Raw genomic sequence first — 15,567 nt, forward strand, 5'->3', positions numbered from 1 at the left:
TACAGACAGGCAGGGGAATACAATAAAACAAGGCTCACAGCTAGGTAAAGTAAGAATAAGGAGAATGGAGGGGGAAGTTGAAAAATGTTTTTCTAATATGTAGGGGAGTTTGCTTATTCAGAGATGAATTAAATACCCATTCTGTATCTTACAAGCCTGATTTAGGGCATTTATTCTGGCTCTGCCCTCCTCAGGACCAAGATTCACTAGCTTTAGATGACTCCATGGTAGGTTCCCAAATATCTAACAGGGAGCTAAGCTCTATATGAACAAAAAGCTCAGTAATTTCATGCTATGAGAGATGAGTCAGTTGTGTTGCCCAAATAGCTAAAAGCTGTTTTAGCCACTTACTTCCAACCAGTAGATCATACCTGGCCCCAGAAAACTACCATCTGGATATTCTGCGTCTGCAGCAGTCATTCCCATGGTCCCTGGACGTGTACCTCCTACCTGATGTGTTTAATGATTATCAAGGTACTATGTGAAATCTCAGCCCAAGGTCCCCAGATTACCCCTGGATCATCCCACATCTCAGGAGTAATTTCTGCCTTTCGAAGCAGCGCTTCAGACCCTTAGGCTCACAGACTCTTATATCTATGATGCTCAGCTAACTGTGACCCCATCTTGGCCTTGGGAATATATACTTGATGCTACTTTGGGGATCATCTCCTGAGACTGCTTGCAGGGGTAAACTGTTGCTGCTTACCGAGCTATTCAGAATGGCATCAATCTTCTCCTCCTCTGCAGATCCTTTATCCACTTTACTCCTGTATGCTAGCAACTGCTGACGATCCTTCAGGTCCCGGCAAGTCTGTACCAACACACAGCAATAAAACTTCCAATGAGCCTTCTCTACAAGGGTCTTTTTCTTCCTGCCACTCCCAACACTGGGGCAAGGTTCAAGGAGAGACTAAGAGGCTACAGTGGGAGGACAGTGGGGTCAGGCACCTACAGAATTTCTTACTGAAGAGCTCATGTGGCTGGATTCAGTTCTATGAATTCTCTGAATGCAACAAATTTATAAAAAAAGAGAGGTCAAAGGGCTGGGAAAATAATACAGGAGAACAGGTCTCCAAACTAACTCTTGCCAGATCATCTTGTCTGTTAAAGCCAAAATTGAAAGAAGTACCATAGGATCTAGACAGAGAAGATCATAATCCCCCACTCTCCACTGAGGGTCTAACTCAGGCTTCTCCTTTCTTAGGGACTCACATCAATGACGACATCATGGCACTTGAATTTGGTGGCTAAGTTCAACTTTGTGTCCGCATCTTCCACCAGATTAACATACTCTTGTAATATCTATAGGAAGAGGTACTTCTGATTAATGACTCCCAGACTCATAAAACAAAGAGCTCTAAAAGCTACACAAAAAAAATCCTGAGGAAGGCATGAGTTCCATATCTGATGTCTACAATTCCCACCATCAACCATAAGACTAGTTCTGCAATGGGGAGTGAGGTGGACTCTATGTGGTACTTCCATGCTGGCCCAGGAGAGACAGGAAGAGCACACTCTGCCTTACCCTATAATTAGACATCCATGCCAGCAACAGGTGTGTTCTAGATCTGATCCGATGCTGTGCTCAGTGCTACTTGATGTCCTTTGTCACTGAGCTCTCCTTTTGTATCATTTGAGTAATATGTCAGTGCTCCACACGGGCTAAACACAGTAGATGCTCCTCAGAGAGGGGCAGTCTGGGATTCCTTCTAAAGGGCAGAGGAGAACTTCCCTACCTGACCTTTTCTATATCAAGATCCACTGCAGCTACTATATTGTCTTTAAGATAAGACCAGAGCAGATCAAGTCTCCCATCACTGACCAGTAAGAGGCTAAAAGTTAGGTCTCCTAGAGGATCCTGTACCCAACTCTCTTTAGGAGGCCATTACCTGGACAGGGGCACTATTCTTGTGCAAAATTTCTACAACCCGATGGAAGCCAATGGGCGCTCTCTTCTTGGTGTAGCCCAGCCAGTTCTGAAAAGGGAAGATGAGGCAGCAGTAGCTAGACAAGAAAGACTCAACACACTTTGTAACCATTCATTTTACGGTCAGACTAGAATAACACGGTAGGAAGTGTGGATGGATGGGAGGTGGGAGATAGAGAAGAGAAACGAGTTTTTCAGAAAAGTCAAGGAATTTAACAGGATGGAAAAAGAGTCAGAGACAAGAAATAAGTTCTTAGATCTACAGGAAGAGAAAAGTCTATGAAATATGGCTAAATGAAACAAGCAACTTAATTAAGAATACTTGTAGTATGAACTTATCTGGATAGAAAAAAATTCTATCTTCCACATTTTTATATTCATATAAATATATTTGTAAATTTGTGAGAAGTCTGGGAAATTACCATCAAACTTTTAAGTGTCTGCCTTGAGGAAGGGACTGAAATAGGAGCAGGTAGACAATTGATAAGGAACAATGGATAAGGAACTTCATGTTATTTGACTGTCTATGCTCTCATAGTGTGTGTGTGTGTGTGTGTGTATGCATATATACAGCGGAGAGGCTGGCTGGCTCAGTTGGTGGAGCATGCGACTCTTGATCTCAGGGGCTGTGAGTCTGAGCCCCAGCCTGGGTGTGACGATTACTTAAAAATAAAATCTTAAAAACAAAAAAACAAGTAAGAACCACCTAACAAAGGGAAGAAACAGAAAATTCTCAAACCTATAGTAGAAAAAAGGATATTTAAAATATAAACAAATAGAGACAACCAAAGTAATGTAAGATCCTTGATTGGATCCTGACAGCAAACACAAAAACATAAAGTTTTAAAGAGCCAATTTGAATATAGACTATACATATGATATTATAATATTAATGTTAAGGGCCTGGGTGGCTCAGTCAGTTAAGCATACAACTCTTGGTTTCAGCTCAGGTCATGATCTCACAGTTCATGTGATCAAGCCCCCTGTCAGAGCCTGCTTGGAATTCTCTCTCTCCCTCTCTTTCTATGACCCTCCCCCACTTGCGTTTTGCCTCCCCCTCTCTCAAAATAAATAAATTTTAAAAATATATTAACATTAAATACCCTGAAATTGATAATATTGTGGTTATAAATGAAATAAATGCTTAAGTATTCAAGGGAAAAGTGTCACGATGTCTGCAATTCACTTTTAAATGGTTCAGCAAAAAAAGAGAAAGTAGATATGGCAAAATGTTAATAAACTAGTGAAATAAGTAAAGACTATTTGTGTTTATCATACTATTCTTTCAATTTTTCCTTCAGTTTGACAAATAAAAGGTTGAAGGAAAAATGTAAACCAGTAACTAGAACTTGAGATTCCCATGAGGCACGAGGTCACAAGACGGTAACTCCGAGGCCCCAGAAGCACCACACAATTCCAGGGCACCCACCTTTGTGGTAAAGAGGGCATCTACATCATGCCAGGCCCGAAGCTTGGCACGAGCGGCCAGGGCCGTCAGCACATACTGTTTATCTGGGATCTAAAACACAGAGACCAGAGGAATTAAGGGTAAGTAGAAATGCATCAGGGAGAATTCTAGAAAAGACAGGCAAAAATATCCCCTGGGGTTGATTCTGCCCCTTAAAATGCACAAATCTCTCAAGTCATCAAGAACTTTCTCACTCCCAAGCCCCAGCACCACCGTAAGCCATTCGGTTGCAGTCTTTCTTCGCTTCCCACAAACTCAGTCCTTTCCACCTTTAACTGTGAATATTAAGGGACTTCTTGTGCAGGGTTACAAAGCAATATCCACTCCACGTAGTTACCCTGATACTACCTTACCCAACAGTGACCAGTTTATATCTACCTTAAATGTCTTCTTCAGGTTGACTGGACTGCTGAACGTCCCCTAGGATGAAAGTAGAGAAGGAATTTTAGTGTTATTGACTTTCTCAAATACCACCTAATCTAACATTTTCTTTTTACTACATTTCACTCTGTAGCCATTTAAACACAGAAAATAATTTAAGAGAAAAACTCCACCAGGTCTAATAGGATACCACAACGTGGCTGAATGAAACTGGATTAATACATATATTTCCCAATTTTAATGTTAATCTTGTGACCATTATGATCATTCCCACCTACTACCATTAAACTCAAATCTCTTCAAAAAACACAATTTTTTAGAGTACTCACAAATACTTAACACCCTGCTCTTCTCTGTACCATGCAAATCCATTTGAAATTATGGACCTTTGAACAGGGACTGCTGTGGGACCAGCACTGGGGAGACAGAATGTGCTATGCTAGCATGCCAGCTCACCGGAAGCCACACAAGCCCTTACAAACCTCTTTTTCCCACTTAGCCCACCCCTTCTGAGCACAGAAAGTCAAATAACAATGAAGTTCCTTATCCATTGTTCCTTATCTTTTCTGAGGGCCAGGAAAGCTTCCAGGTGGACTTCCAAAAACTATATACACCCATTGTTAAGAGCACAAGGAAATAACTGGCTTCGAAGTATATTCCTCTTGTGCAGTGCGAGTGTATGGGGTCTTTCTTTCACATTTTGCCTATACCTCAGCCTCCGTGTAATGGTAGAAGCAGGAGTAGAAAAGCGTGGTCACTAATGGCATGTTGAGGATAGAAGCTTTGCGGGGGTGCTTCCGGAAGATCTCAGTCTGTCCTGCTGATTCTAGATGCCGATCATTTGCCTGTGGTGGAGTGAAACAAGTGAAAAAAAACAACAATGTCCACAGAGTAGAGGTAAGAAAAAAACATTAAATACTACAGCAGTTGTGTTTCTTATCCTAGCAAAGAGGCAAAGATGAGAAAAAGAAACTGCCCAGGATATCCCAAGGGAGTTTAAAAACCATAAAATGATGACAGAGCCTTGTTGAATGGAGGAAGACTGGAAAAGTAAGGATGAAATGGGAGTTCTAGGAGGAAGAGAAAATACTTCCAGGTTAACAGCAAGTGAGAAGGAAAAGGATGCCTGAGAACAATGGAGGGAAAAGGGCGATCATGTAAAGAGGAAATGAAAGGTTCTCGCAGAGTATAACAGGAAATGACATATATGACAGAGCACAGAAGTCTCCTAGATGCTGAATGACACTGAGCACTGGCATTGAAGCAGAAAACGTAGAGACAAGGAGTCTAACCTCAATAATGATCTGACGTTCCAGGAGGGTGTAATGGTCTTGAATATGTGCAGAATCTTCTGCTGAAAATGGCAAACTGGTAGAGAGCCAGAAGGTTAGCGCCTCTTTTTCTACTAAAACAAGAAACAAACCCAACTAAACCAAAACTCCACTGTAAGCACAAGAGGCTCACAGCGCTTCACAAATCTGATCCCAATGCACCTTTAGACCATCCCTGAAAGGCAGAGAGAGAGAAAGCAGAAAACCGAATAGACCTTTGACTAGGATTCTGTATTTAAGGTTTTGCCACTTCAGGAGGGATCCTGATCAGCACCTGGCTGGCTCAGCTGGTAGAGCGTGAGACTCTTATTAATCTCAGGGTTATGAGTTCAAGCTCCATGTTGGGTGGAGAGATTACTTGAAGAAAAATAAAATCTTTAAAAAAAAAAAAAAAAAAAGGAAGGAAGGATCCTCTAAGTCTACAAGATGTATGTAGTCATCAGTGGTTGTGCTGAGGAATTAGAATCCTCTCACTGTGGGAGCTGGTGACAAATGAGATACTGAGTGAGTGAGCTTAGCCAACTGCCTATCACCCACAACCCAGTGAAGTGCTGTGGTTTCTTACTGCAGAGAAATAAGGTACAATTAAATTACAAGGCATGGTGGTACATTTATAGATTGATAAAGATCTCACAGATCTACACAAACTTGATCAACGGTCCCTACCTTTCATCTTACATGTGAAAATGTTAAGAGACAAACAGCGTCTTGCCTAAAAGTCATACATGGTAAGTCAAGGGGTAAGGCCAGGAATAGAAGCCAGATTTTAAGCTTCCAGTTCACAGATCTCTCCTTTAGAAATTGCTGTCTTAGTCCCATACTCCACTCACTCCTGGAAGAATTCTGAAACTCAATTACACTATCCCAGAGAAGCATGAGCCACAGCCAATTTTTGCCAAGAGATAAAGAGAGACAGCAATAGGTTTCAGTTCCTTCACTATTCCAACTTTTCTCTTGGTTCACCAGAGGCCACTATGACATAGCTCAGTATTTGATAATGTTCAAATTAAGGATTGCACAGACAAAGACAAATTTCTAAATGTGAAACCAGGCACTCACGTCCCATTAGGGACTAAAGCAACCATGAATACTGAACCTGAAGTAAGGCCTACCGGGAAGACTCTATACCTGTCTTGAAAGATAGAGGGAAGCAAGTTTCAGCCCAAGATAACAAAGCATTTTATGATAATGAAGGTTATTCAACAATAAAATAAGCTACTTCCAAGAGCAGTGAGTGTGTATCACTGGAAGAATAATATATGGGCTGGTTTTTACAGGGACTTACATCCTGGATAAACACGTAGGCTGAATCAGCGGTTCTTGTGCTTTGGGGTCTCAAGGACCAGTAACACTGAAAATAATATGGAAGGTAAAGTGTTGCCAACTTTTTATTTTAATATATGAGGTCATAAAAAAATTCCAATGCATTTTGTCACCAAAAAAAGGAAGGAGAGGAAGGAAAGAAAAAATTCCAGAATAAAAGGCAGTCTTCAAATAAAATAAATTTAGCGGTAGAAAAAACCCTCTTTTTATTGTCTTTATTTTTCTCAATTTACTACCCATCAGTGAAAACTCTACTGGGGAATTAATTTTGGAATCACTTCACTGAATGAGACCATCTTTAATGATGCTTATATGACCCACTATTAGGCTTTCCCTTCAACTACCTATCCACTCCCTTAGTCTCTTCGCTTCTCTATTTAAGAAGATTTATGATTAAAAACATTTCTCCCCCATACTTACCCAATGCAGGTCTTAAGAAATTCTTTTCGTTTCTCGGGGTCCTGAATGTTCAAATGCTCTCGATAATGAGACAGCTACAATTAAAAAAAAAAAAAAGGCAGGCTTTGAGTTATTTTGTCTCCTTAGAAGGCTGAGTTAGCTATGTAACTAGACCTTCCATCCTTAAAAACTAAATTCTTCATTATCAGAGATTCCTCTGGGCGTGGATGGGTGTGCGGGTGTGGAGAGGATAAACAGTGATTCAAATTGCTCTTCAGGGGCTGGCTCAGTAAGTAGTGCATGTGACTTTGTTTTTTTTAACGTTCATTTATTTTTGAGAGAGAGAGAGAGAGTGAGTGTATGAGTGGGGGAGGAACAGAGAGAGAGGGAGACACAGAATCCCAAGCAGGCTCCAGGCTCTGAGCTGTCAGCACAGAACCCAATGTGCGGCCTGAACCCACGAACCATGAGACCGTGACCTGAGCTGAAGTCGGACACTTAACTGACTGAGCCACCCAGGCACCCCAGTGTATGTGACTCTTGATCTCAGGGTTATACAGATTACTTCAAAAAAAATCTTCAAAACCACTCTTTGGTTTATTTATAACTGCAATATCTAATACAGTAACCACTACCCATATCTGGTTTACATTTACATTTAAATGATTTACGTTAAATTAAACAATTCAGATCCTTAGTTACAGTAGTCATTTTTTTAAGTGTACAAAAGCTACATGTGGACTAGTGGCTACCATATCCAGTAGCACAGATACAGAATGCTGCCATCATCGTAGGAAGCTCTATTTGGACAGCGCTGGCCTACAATGAAGCACTGAGTAGCTGAGCACCCAGCTTTACTCCAAAGTTTGGCTTTAGCCTATTTAACTAAAACCAGCTTTTGCTTCAGCCTTAGCCTTTCAAAAGGCCAAAGAGCTAAATGCTTACTTCAACATTATTTTTGGCATCCTTGACCTTATACACAATCAATGGTAGCATGATCCTGTAAATACCTAATAATTGACAACATCAGTAACACAAGTAAGGCAAGTCATCTGATTCACTGTTGACACGTGAAGACTCACATTCAAATACCGTAAGTCATACATATAACTCTGAAAGACAATCTTCTTATGTGCTTCCTATTTTGGAATTCTGAAAAAGGAACTGAAGATTAAATCCCTATTTGGGACGCCTGGGTGGCTCAGTCAGTTAAGTGTCCAACTTCAGCTCAGGTCATGATCTCACATTTCCTGAGTTTAAGCCCAGCGTCAGGCTCTGGGGCTCTCTGCTGTCAGCACAGAGCCCACTTTGGATCCTCTGTCTCCCTCTGTCTCTGTCCCTCCCCCACTTGCACGTGAGCACATTTGTGCTCTCTCTAAAATAAACATTAAAAATTAAAAATAATTAAAAAGTTAGTCCCTATTTATTATTACAAGAGCTAATTGATGCAATAATTTATGATGGTTATGAGAGTTGAGATTTTATGCACAATTAAAAACTTTCCAAAAATAAAAAAATAGATTAGGGGCACCTGTCTGGCTCAGTGCGCATGCAACTCTTGATCTTGGGATTGTGAGTTCAAGCCCTACGTTGGGTGTAGAGATTACTTAAAAATACAATCTTTCATAAATAAATAAACAGACTGACAGTTAATATGAATATTAAGAGAATGAACTGACTTTAAGAAGGACAGTATATCCTTTTAGGAACAAGTATATAAAAATGTAAATGATAACACAGAATAATAGAAATTATATCATAATCTAATCTTCATAAAATGTTTGGTATACAATCATTCCTAGTATTAAAGAAAGCAATCTTTGAGAGCTATGGTTTATTTTTATTGTTCAATTCCATTTGGCCTTAAGTCTTTCAGGAAAGTCCTACTTAGGTAACCTTCCCACTCTGTGAGGAGAAACTGAAAGGAGACTATCATCAGCTTTGTCAATTCTCAAATTCGTAAGGTTGTTAAACTCCAAATTTATATAAAACAGCATGCATGTAAATCTGAATCTTCAATTCAAATATAATAGAGAATAGGAAGAAAATAAAGTTTTAGAAGAAAATGCATGACCCAAACACACCTATTTTCACTAATCAAACTTCAAAACAACAAACTTCATAAGAATGCTGTATGAAGAAAATTCCCTACAGCTTCCAATCTATGGAGATTAGGGGCGCTTCAGTGACGCAGTCGGTTAAACATATGACTTCGGCTCACCTCATGATTTCATGGCTCATGAGTTCGAGCCCCGTGTTGGGCTCTGTGCTGACACTCAGAGCCTGGAGCCTGCTTCAGATTCTGTGTCTCCCTCTCTCTGCCCCTCCCCTGCTCACACTCTCTCTCTCTCTCTCTCAAAAAAAAAAAATGAACATAAAAAAAAAAACAACACAACAAATCTATGGAGATTAAAAATGTAAACAAAAAGCTTTTCAAAATGATTGCTACAGACTGCCAATCACTTTCAGTAGATTAAGATAAAGGATTTTTGTGATTGTTCCATGCCTTGAATATTAAGTAAAAGTTCCTTTTACAAAATGTGACTGAAAAAACATTTTCCTCAATTTTATTCTGCTGTGTGAAGAAGGTTAGCAAGATTATTAAGCGTGCCAGCTGAATGTGAGCACTGATAACACCACAAACGTGTGGTGTAGTGACCGAAGGGACAATCCTGCCATGGATATGCTAAGGAATTCTTACCCCTGCGCTACAATGGCAAACTTTTAAAAGTATATCTCTACACTTTTAATAAAATAATGAAATTTTTGGTACAATTTCAGATTTATTCTGGTATTCCAGGAGTTTATTCTGTAATGGTGAAAATCTGCCAAAAATCAGTTTGCACACTTGGCCATTCAGCCCTCAGCCAAAATGTGTATTGGGTGCAGCCCGGCTTGACCTATCTTCCTTCTTGACCTATATCTGCTTTCTAATCCCTCTTAACTCTCCAACATCTTCTAGCATTAGAAGCCAAAACCCAAAAGCTCCTACAAACCAGGAAGTGAAAACAACTAAGAACTAAAAAACAAATTACAAATTGACCAGGCCAGTTTTTATTCATTTATTCAAAAAAGTGTTTATTGACACGCCCAATCAAAAGAGCATATAAAAAGAAACAGTACATCATTTGGATTTAGTTTTCAGGCTTCCCAGTGCCTTTCTCTTCCGGATGCAATCAATACCAAAGGAAGGAAACTGTTAACTAGTCTGGGATCTCGGAGGCTGGGTTTTGGCTTAGATTTCTGGGATCTTGGAGGCTGGGTTTTGGCTTTGATTTCTGTTAAACAGGTCCCCAACTGAAACAAAGGCCACACTTACCGCAAGCTCTTCTGTTCTATCTAGGAACCTGGGAAGAAGCAGAAGGGAGCAGGGCATTTTTATCTATTGATGTGTGGCAGTATAACCTCACAAAATAGGATGGCTGCTCTAGGAGAAACACAATTCAAACTCATAAATTTGCCTCCATAAATGAAATAAGCCCTCCTCTTAAAATTTCTATGAACAACCTCTTCAAAACACATGGTGGATCAGGTATGAATGTTCCCCTGATCGCTCTAGCTGAGAAAAAAGCAAGGACAAGAAGGCATTGCAGGACAGTAATAACTTTGTAATGTTAACAGGTCTGATAGGCTCAGAGCCTCCACAAAACCTTAGCCCACAGTAATCTTACAGGGTTTTTTGGAAAGATTAAAGCCCTCTTCTCTGTCAGAACAATCCTGGAAACAGATCTTCTATATTATTCTGTTGTTTTCACGTAGTGTAGAATGGGTTTTGTCTATCCCAAAGGTGGTAAGACCTTGGAGAACAAGGACATTGTCTTCTAATTCTTTCTTATTCTGAATGGACCACTGTAACTAACATCACTGCTTTGGCCTAGAGGTGATGCCTAATAAAGCCTTGTTGATCAGGAGGGAGGGAGGGAGGGAGGGAGGGAGGGAGGGAGGGAAGGAGGGAAGGAAGGGAGGAAGGGAGGAAGGGAGGGAGGGAGGGAGGGAGGGAGGGAGGGAGGGAGGGAGGGAGGGAAGGAGGGAGAGAACAGCCTGCCTCAATGAACATGTCTTCTGCAAATTCCTCGCTAACATCTGTAATCTTGGCCCTGACCAGGTGATCTGCTTTTCCCACCATAGTCTTGGAGCAGCTCACCACTGTGCTGGAGTCACTAGATAATTGGAGTTACCATAGGCCACATTATCAGCCTAAACAAAGGTTCTAACCGCTTTCCTGACATTGAAGAAAAGACATAATATACATTTTAATCTAAGGGCAGGAAAGTCTCTACTGATTAGAATGAGATAGGGAAGGAAGGAAAACATGGTAGAAGATATTCTCCTGCCCCTGACCACCAGCACATATGCCTACCTCTTGCCTCTCTACCTATTAGAGTCCTACCTAGTCTCAATTCCTAAACACCTCCATGTGGCTTTCCTTGGGTATCCTGACTAAAGATTGTTATTTTCTTCTTTTGCTCTTCCACCGTACTTCCCACTGGCATCATTGGGGACCAAACAATAAAAGATACCTTTATTCTGAGTCTTTTATAACAAAATGCTTAAAAATATTAATACAGACTATGTATTAAGCTAAGTGCTTTTCCCACACTAACTCTTTTAATCTTCATAATGACCTGCCGGGTACAAATCATCATTTCCATTGTACAGGTTTGGAACTAATGCTTGGAAAGGTTGGGCAACTTGTTCAAGGTCACTCTATGAACTAAGTGGTGTTGCCAGTATTCAATGTAGGTATGTTTGACTCCAGGGCCGCCTCCTTAACCACCTGCTATACTGTCACTTTATCACAGGCTGAGGTGCATTAGTTATCCCATCACCGTTTCAGTATCTTATCTAATAACAAAAAAAGGACAATATCTTTTCTCTTTGTATTCTCCAGCGTGCTTTGAATAAGGACTCAGTAAACTTCATAGATAAGATGATCAGTTCTTACCTGAAGAGGTCTAAAAGCAACTTTTGATCCCCTATTTCTTTAAGGAAGTGAATGAGATGTCTCAGAGCAACCTGTCGCACCTCCAGCTCTCGGAAGAGGATCTCTGGCAGGCAGGAAATAGTTAGGTGGGGAAGATTAAAGCCTATTACTCAGGTGTGAAATTGGTCTCCCCCCTCATACATTCCAAACATCTCAGACCCAATCACAAGCAAGGAACAGCTTTTTATGGTACCCATTCCTCTGGCTCAATCCACCATCAATGCACTCCATGGTCCAGGGCAACTCTTAGCCATTCAGTCAGCCTTCACCAACTCAACCAGCAGGCACCTAGCATGGACTCTGAAGTCCTCAAATCAACACAGCCATCTGTCTGTCTAGCAAATAGGGACACTTCGAAGTGAATAGACTTATCACCCTACAGGATGAAAAACTGCCCTCAAGAGATGAGATGGATACTCTGAAGTCTTAGGCCATCCCAGCTGTCTCAGAAACAGACCTGATCATGGTGAATTCTGATAAAAGCCACAATGACATTCTCCCTTCAAATGTAGCCGGTATCTTGTTGACTGAAGATCTCTCTCAACCCATGCTCACCTTTGCTCAGTGTCCTCTTCAGGAATATCAGAACCTAGAGGAAAGGAGAACAAAGAATAAATTACTCTGTGTAACCTTTCAAACGCAAAGCCCTGCCCTGAGCTCCTGATGTCTAGAAATGATGTCAGCGACACATTAGGCATCTTGGCAGATGTCTAAGAGAAGTCCACCTGCCCATTCCCACACTGGCAAGAGACACCCCCTCTGAGAGACTGCTCTCATACCTCTTCTCTCTCAGATTACTTTTTAGAAGCCAACCTGCTGCTTCCTGATTATAATCAAGAGTTCCACATACAATGCATGTCCTGCCAGCCGAGCCTCAGAGCATGTATTACTGAGAATCCTACACTTTAAGAGGAATCGAGGGGGTGCTTGGGTGGCTCAGTTAAGCATCTGACTCTTGGTTTTAGTTCATGGTTTGTGAGTTCAAGTGCTGCATCAAGCTCTGTGCCCACAGCACAAAGCCTGCTCAGGATTGTGTCTCTCCCCCTCTCTGCCCCTTCCATGCTCTTGCTCTCCCTTTCTCTCTCTTAAAATAAACAAACAAATAAATAAGAGAAATCTAGGATCTTTACTAGACATTTAACCTAAAATGTTAAAGTCCTATTCTGATTGGACTTTGAGAAACTACTGAAAACAACAATTAAACAAACGACAAACAAAACCCACAACTTACTGCAGTAATGACATTTCCATCATGCATGCTTACTGCTTCCTCTAGGAGTTGTAGCTTGTCCTGTAAGGAGCGGAATCTTTCTAGTGAGCAGGCCTGGCAAAATAAGAACAGAATTAGCGTGCAAGAAAGTCCTGATGTCCTGATGAAGTCCTGCCAAAGTCAATGGGTAGAGAGATCACCTGTTCTCTTTTTAAGGAGGTATAATTTACATACAATAAAGTCTACCCTATTCAACTGTAAAATTCAGTGAGTTTGACAAGTTCATATACTACCATAATCAAGATACAGAACAACTCCATCACCCCAAAAAGTTCCTTGTCAGCTTTGATGCCAACTCCCCCCCGACCCAATCTCTAGCCCCTCACAACCACTCATCTGTTTTTAATCACCAAAGTTTTCCCTTTTCTAGGATTTCAGAAACAGAATCATACAATCTGTACTCTTTCACATTTGGCTTCTTTTACTCAATTTCACTTTTTTTTGTTTGTTTGTTTTGTTTTTAGTAGGCTCCACACCCACATGACTTGAACTCATGACCCTGAGATCTAGAGACACATGCTCTACTGACTGAGCCAGCCAGATGCCCTTCAAGATCACATTTCTGAGATGAATCAATACATTGTGGTGAGTACCACTAATTTATTCCTACTTACTGGTAAACAGTTTGCCATTGTATGGACATATCACCATTTATCCATTTATCTCCTGAAGGATATTTGGGTTATTTCTACTTTGGGGGCTATTTATAAATGAAGCTGTTACAAAAATTTGTGTACAAGTCTTTGAACATAAGTCTTCATTCCTCTTGGATTGTAAATGTCTAGCAATGAAGTTAAGTGTATGTTTAACTTCATAAGAAGGTGCCAGACTATTTTCCAGAGTAGTTTTAACATTTTCCCTTCTTGCTCTCAGTGTACCAGAGTTCTGGCTCCTCCACAGCGTCCCAATGCTTGGTATGATCAATACTTGTAAGTTTAGCCATTCTAGTGGCTATACAGTGGTATCTCACAGTTTTAATTCACATCTTCTTGATAACTGTTAATGTGAAAGAACTTTTCAAGTGCTCTTTGGCTATTCACCTATCTTTTTTTGATGTAACTGGTTACATCTTGCACCAAGTTTTTTACTGAGTTGTTTATCTTCTTATTGAAGATAATTATTGTTCTTTATATATTCTTGATAAAAAATCCTTTATAACATATGTATTTTGAAAACGTTTTCTCCCAGCCATGGTGCTCTCTTCCCACAAGAATTCTCTCTCCAGTGGCCTTACCTTGCCCTTCCGAAGGCGTCGCACTGTGTCACTGGGGCTCCAGTCATTGCTATAATCCTAGAATATTAGCAACACACGAATCTCAAGAAGTTAAGGGATCAGCATTATCAGTGTGCCAGCTCCTCACTTAAAACTCTTATCTTTATTCCCTAATGGGGAAATATTTTGTGGGAGGGAATGGATGAAAAAAAAATGAAGAACAAGAATGGTCTTGTTCTGAGTGTCTGAAGAAATTACAACAGGGACAATACAGGCAAGAAGAGATGGATCAAAAAGGGAAAGAACCAACTGGCAAAACCATAACCCTATGCCTACTGGTTCAGGATTTCACCCCCTAGATACAATTAGTCACATTTTGGGATTCTAACTGACGGTTATGCAGACAGAAGGAAAAGAAGGAGACACGTTTCTCTTCTGGATCTTATGATATACTGTCTTCCTTATGAATCAATTTACTTTGTTATGTGCTTCTTGGGAATATGAGCTCCACAAAGCTTCCAGACCACAGCGATGATCAAAAGTTTCAAAATACAGCCTTCAAAAGGCAGTGTAATGGGTAAGGGAAGTGCGCTAGGACGGAATCAGTAAATAAACGGAGTCCCAGTTCCACCACTTAATAGCTGTGAGACCCAAGGCAAGCCCTGATATTTAGAAATCCAGTTTTCTTCTCTACATAAAAGTTAAGGTATTAGCTGGTCAAAAAGTTAGGAAGATCAAGCAAGATAACGTATGTCAAAGCACTCTGCACTGTGTGAAGTGTCACACCAGTGCAAGATATAACTCACCCTGTACTCCCCCTTAGGTCTGCCCAGCTCTGGAGCATAGCTTTTGGCAGGTGTGTCCGACAGAGCTGGAAAAAATAGGCAGCTGATTCAGAAGGACACCATCTTCATGTCACTCCTCTCCTCTACTGCTTCCTTCTCACATGCATTTTTTTGACTCGTGAGGTCCCAAGGCATCTTTATGGCCCAAAATAGATCTCGGCTCCTCCCCAGAAACAGCGCCCCTAGAAGTCACCCCTTGCCCCTATAGCCAGAATGATCTTGACCTCCTTACTCAAAATCAGAAAATTTCTCTAATGGTGTTAGACTCAGAAAACATTTCATCTAATTACCACCTATCTCCATGACCCTGCAGAGTGTACCCCATATCAGTAACATCTCCCATAGTACTCCAGAGCAGAGGGTCAATGCTTACCATCTGAAAGGGACTGGAAACTTCCAGGTCTAGTTCTCCCTGGAAGTAAAGAA

General features: G+C 40.8%; 1 protein-coding gene across 4 annotated transcripts in view; it reads right to left on the reverse strand.

Annotated features, from left to right (window-relative positions):
- VIPAS39 (VPS33B interacting protein, apical-basolateral polarity regulator, spe-39 homolog) overlaps nt 1-15,567 on the reverse strand; it is a 37,986-nt gene that overhangs the window by 3,255 nt on the left and 19,164 nt on the right. For all 4 annotated transcript variants that reach the window (XR_006219014.1, XM_042990233.1, XM_042990232.1 and 1 more), the window contains exons 5-19: nt 15,515-15,553; nt 15,103-15,167; nt 14,318-14,374; nt 13,045-13,137; nt 12,369-12,402; nt 11,775-11,877; nt 10,149-10,176; nt 6,851-6,924; nt 5,069-5,144; nt 4,487-4,621; nt 3,774-3,815; nt 3,357-3,446; nt 1,890-1,976; nt 1,213-1,302; nt 707-811 (exon numbers count right to left, since the gene is read on the reverse strand). Coding sequence is in view for 3 of the 4 variants with exons in the window: in XM_042990233.1 (XP_042846167.1) it covers nt 707-811; nt 1,213-1,302; nt 1,890-1,976; nt 3,357-3,446; nt 3,774-3,815; nt 4,487-4,621; nt 5,069-5,144; nt 6,851-6,924; nt 10,149-10,176; nt 11,775-11,877; nt 12,369-12,402; nt 13,045-13,137; nt 14,318-14,374; nt 15,103-15,167; nt 15,515-15,553 (1,118 nt within the window). In the remaining variant the exon portion in view is untranslated. The remainder of the gene's footprint in view (nt 1-706; nt 812-1,212; nt 1,303-1,889; nt 1,977-3,356; nt 3,447-3,773; nt 3,816-4,486; nt 4,622-5,068; nt 5,145-6,850; nt 6,925-10,148; nt 10,177-11,774; nt 11,878-12,368; nt 12,403-13,044; nt 13,138-14,317; nt 14,375-15,102; nt 15,168-15,514; nt 15,554-15,567) is intronic.

This window comes from Panthera tigris, chromosome B3 (genome assembly GCF_018350195.1).
Source record: "Panthera tigris isolate Pti1 chromosome B3, P.tigris_Pti1_mat1.1, whole genome shotgun sequence".
NCBI lineage: Eukaryota > Metazoa > Chordata > Mammalia > Carnivora > Felidae > Panthera > Panthera tigris.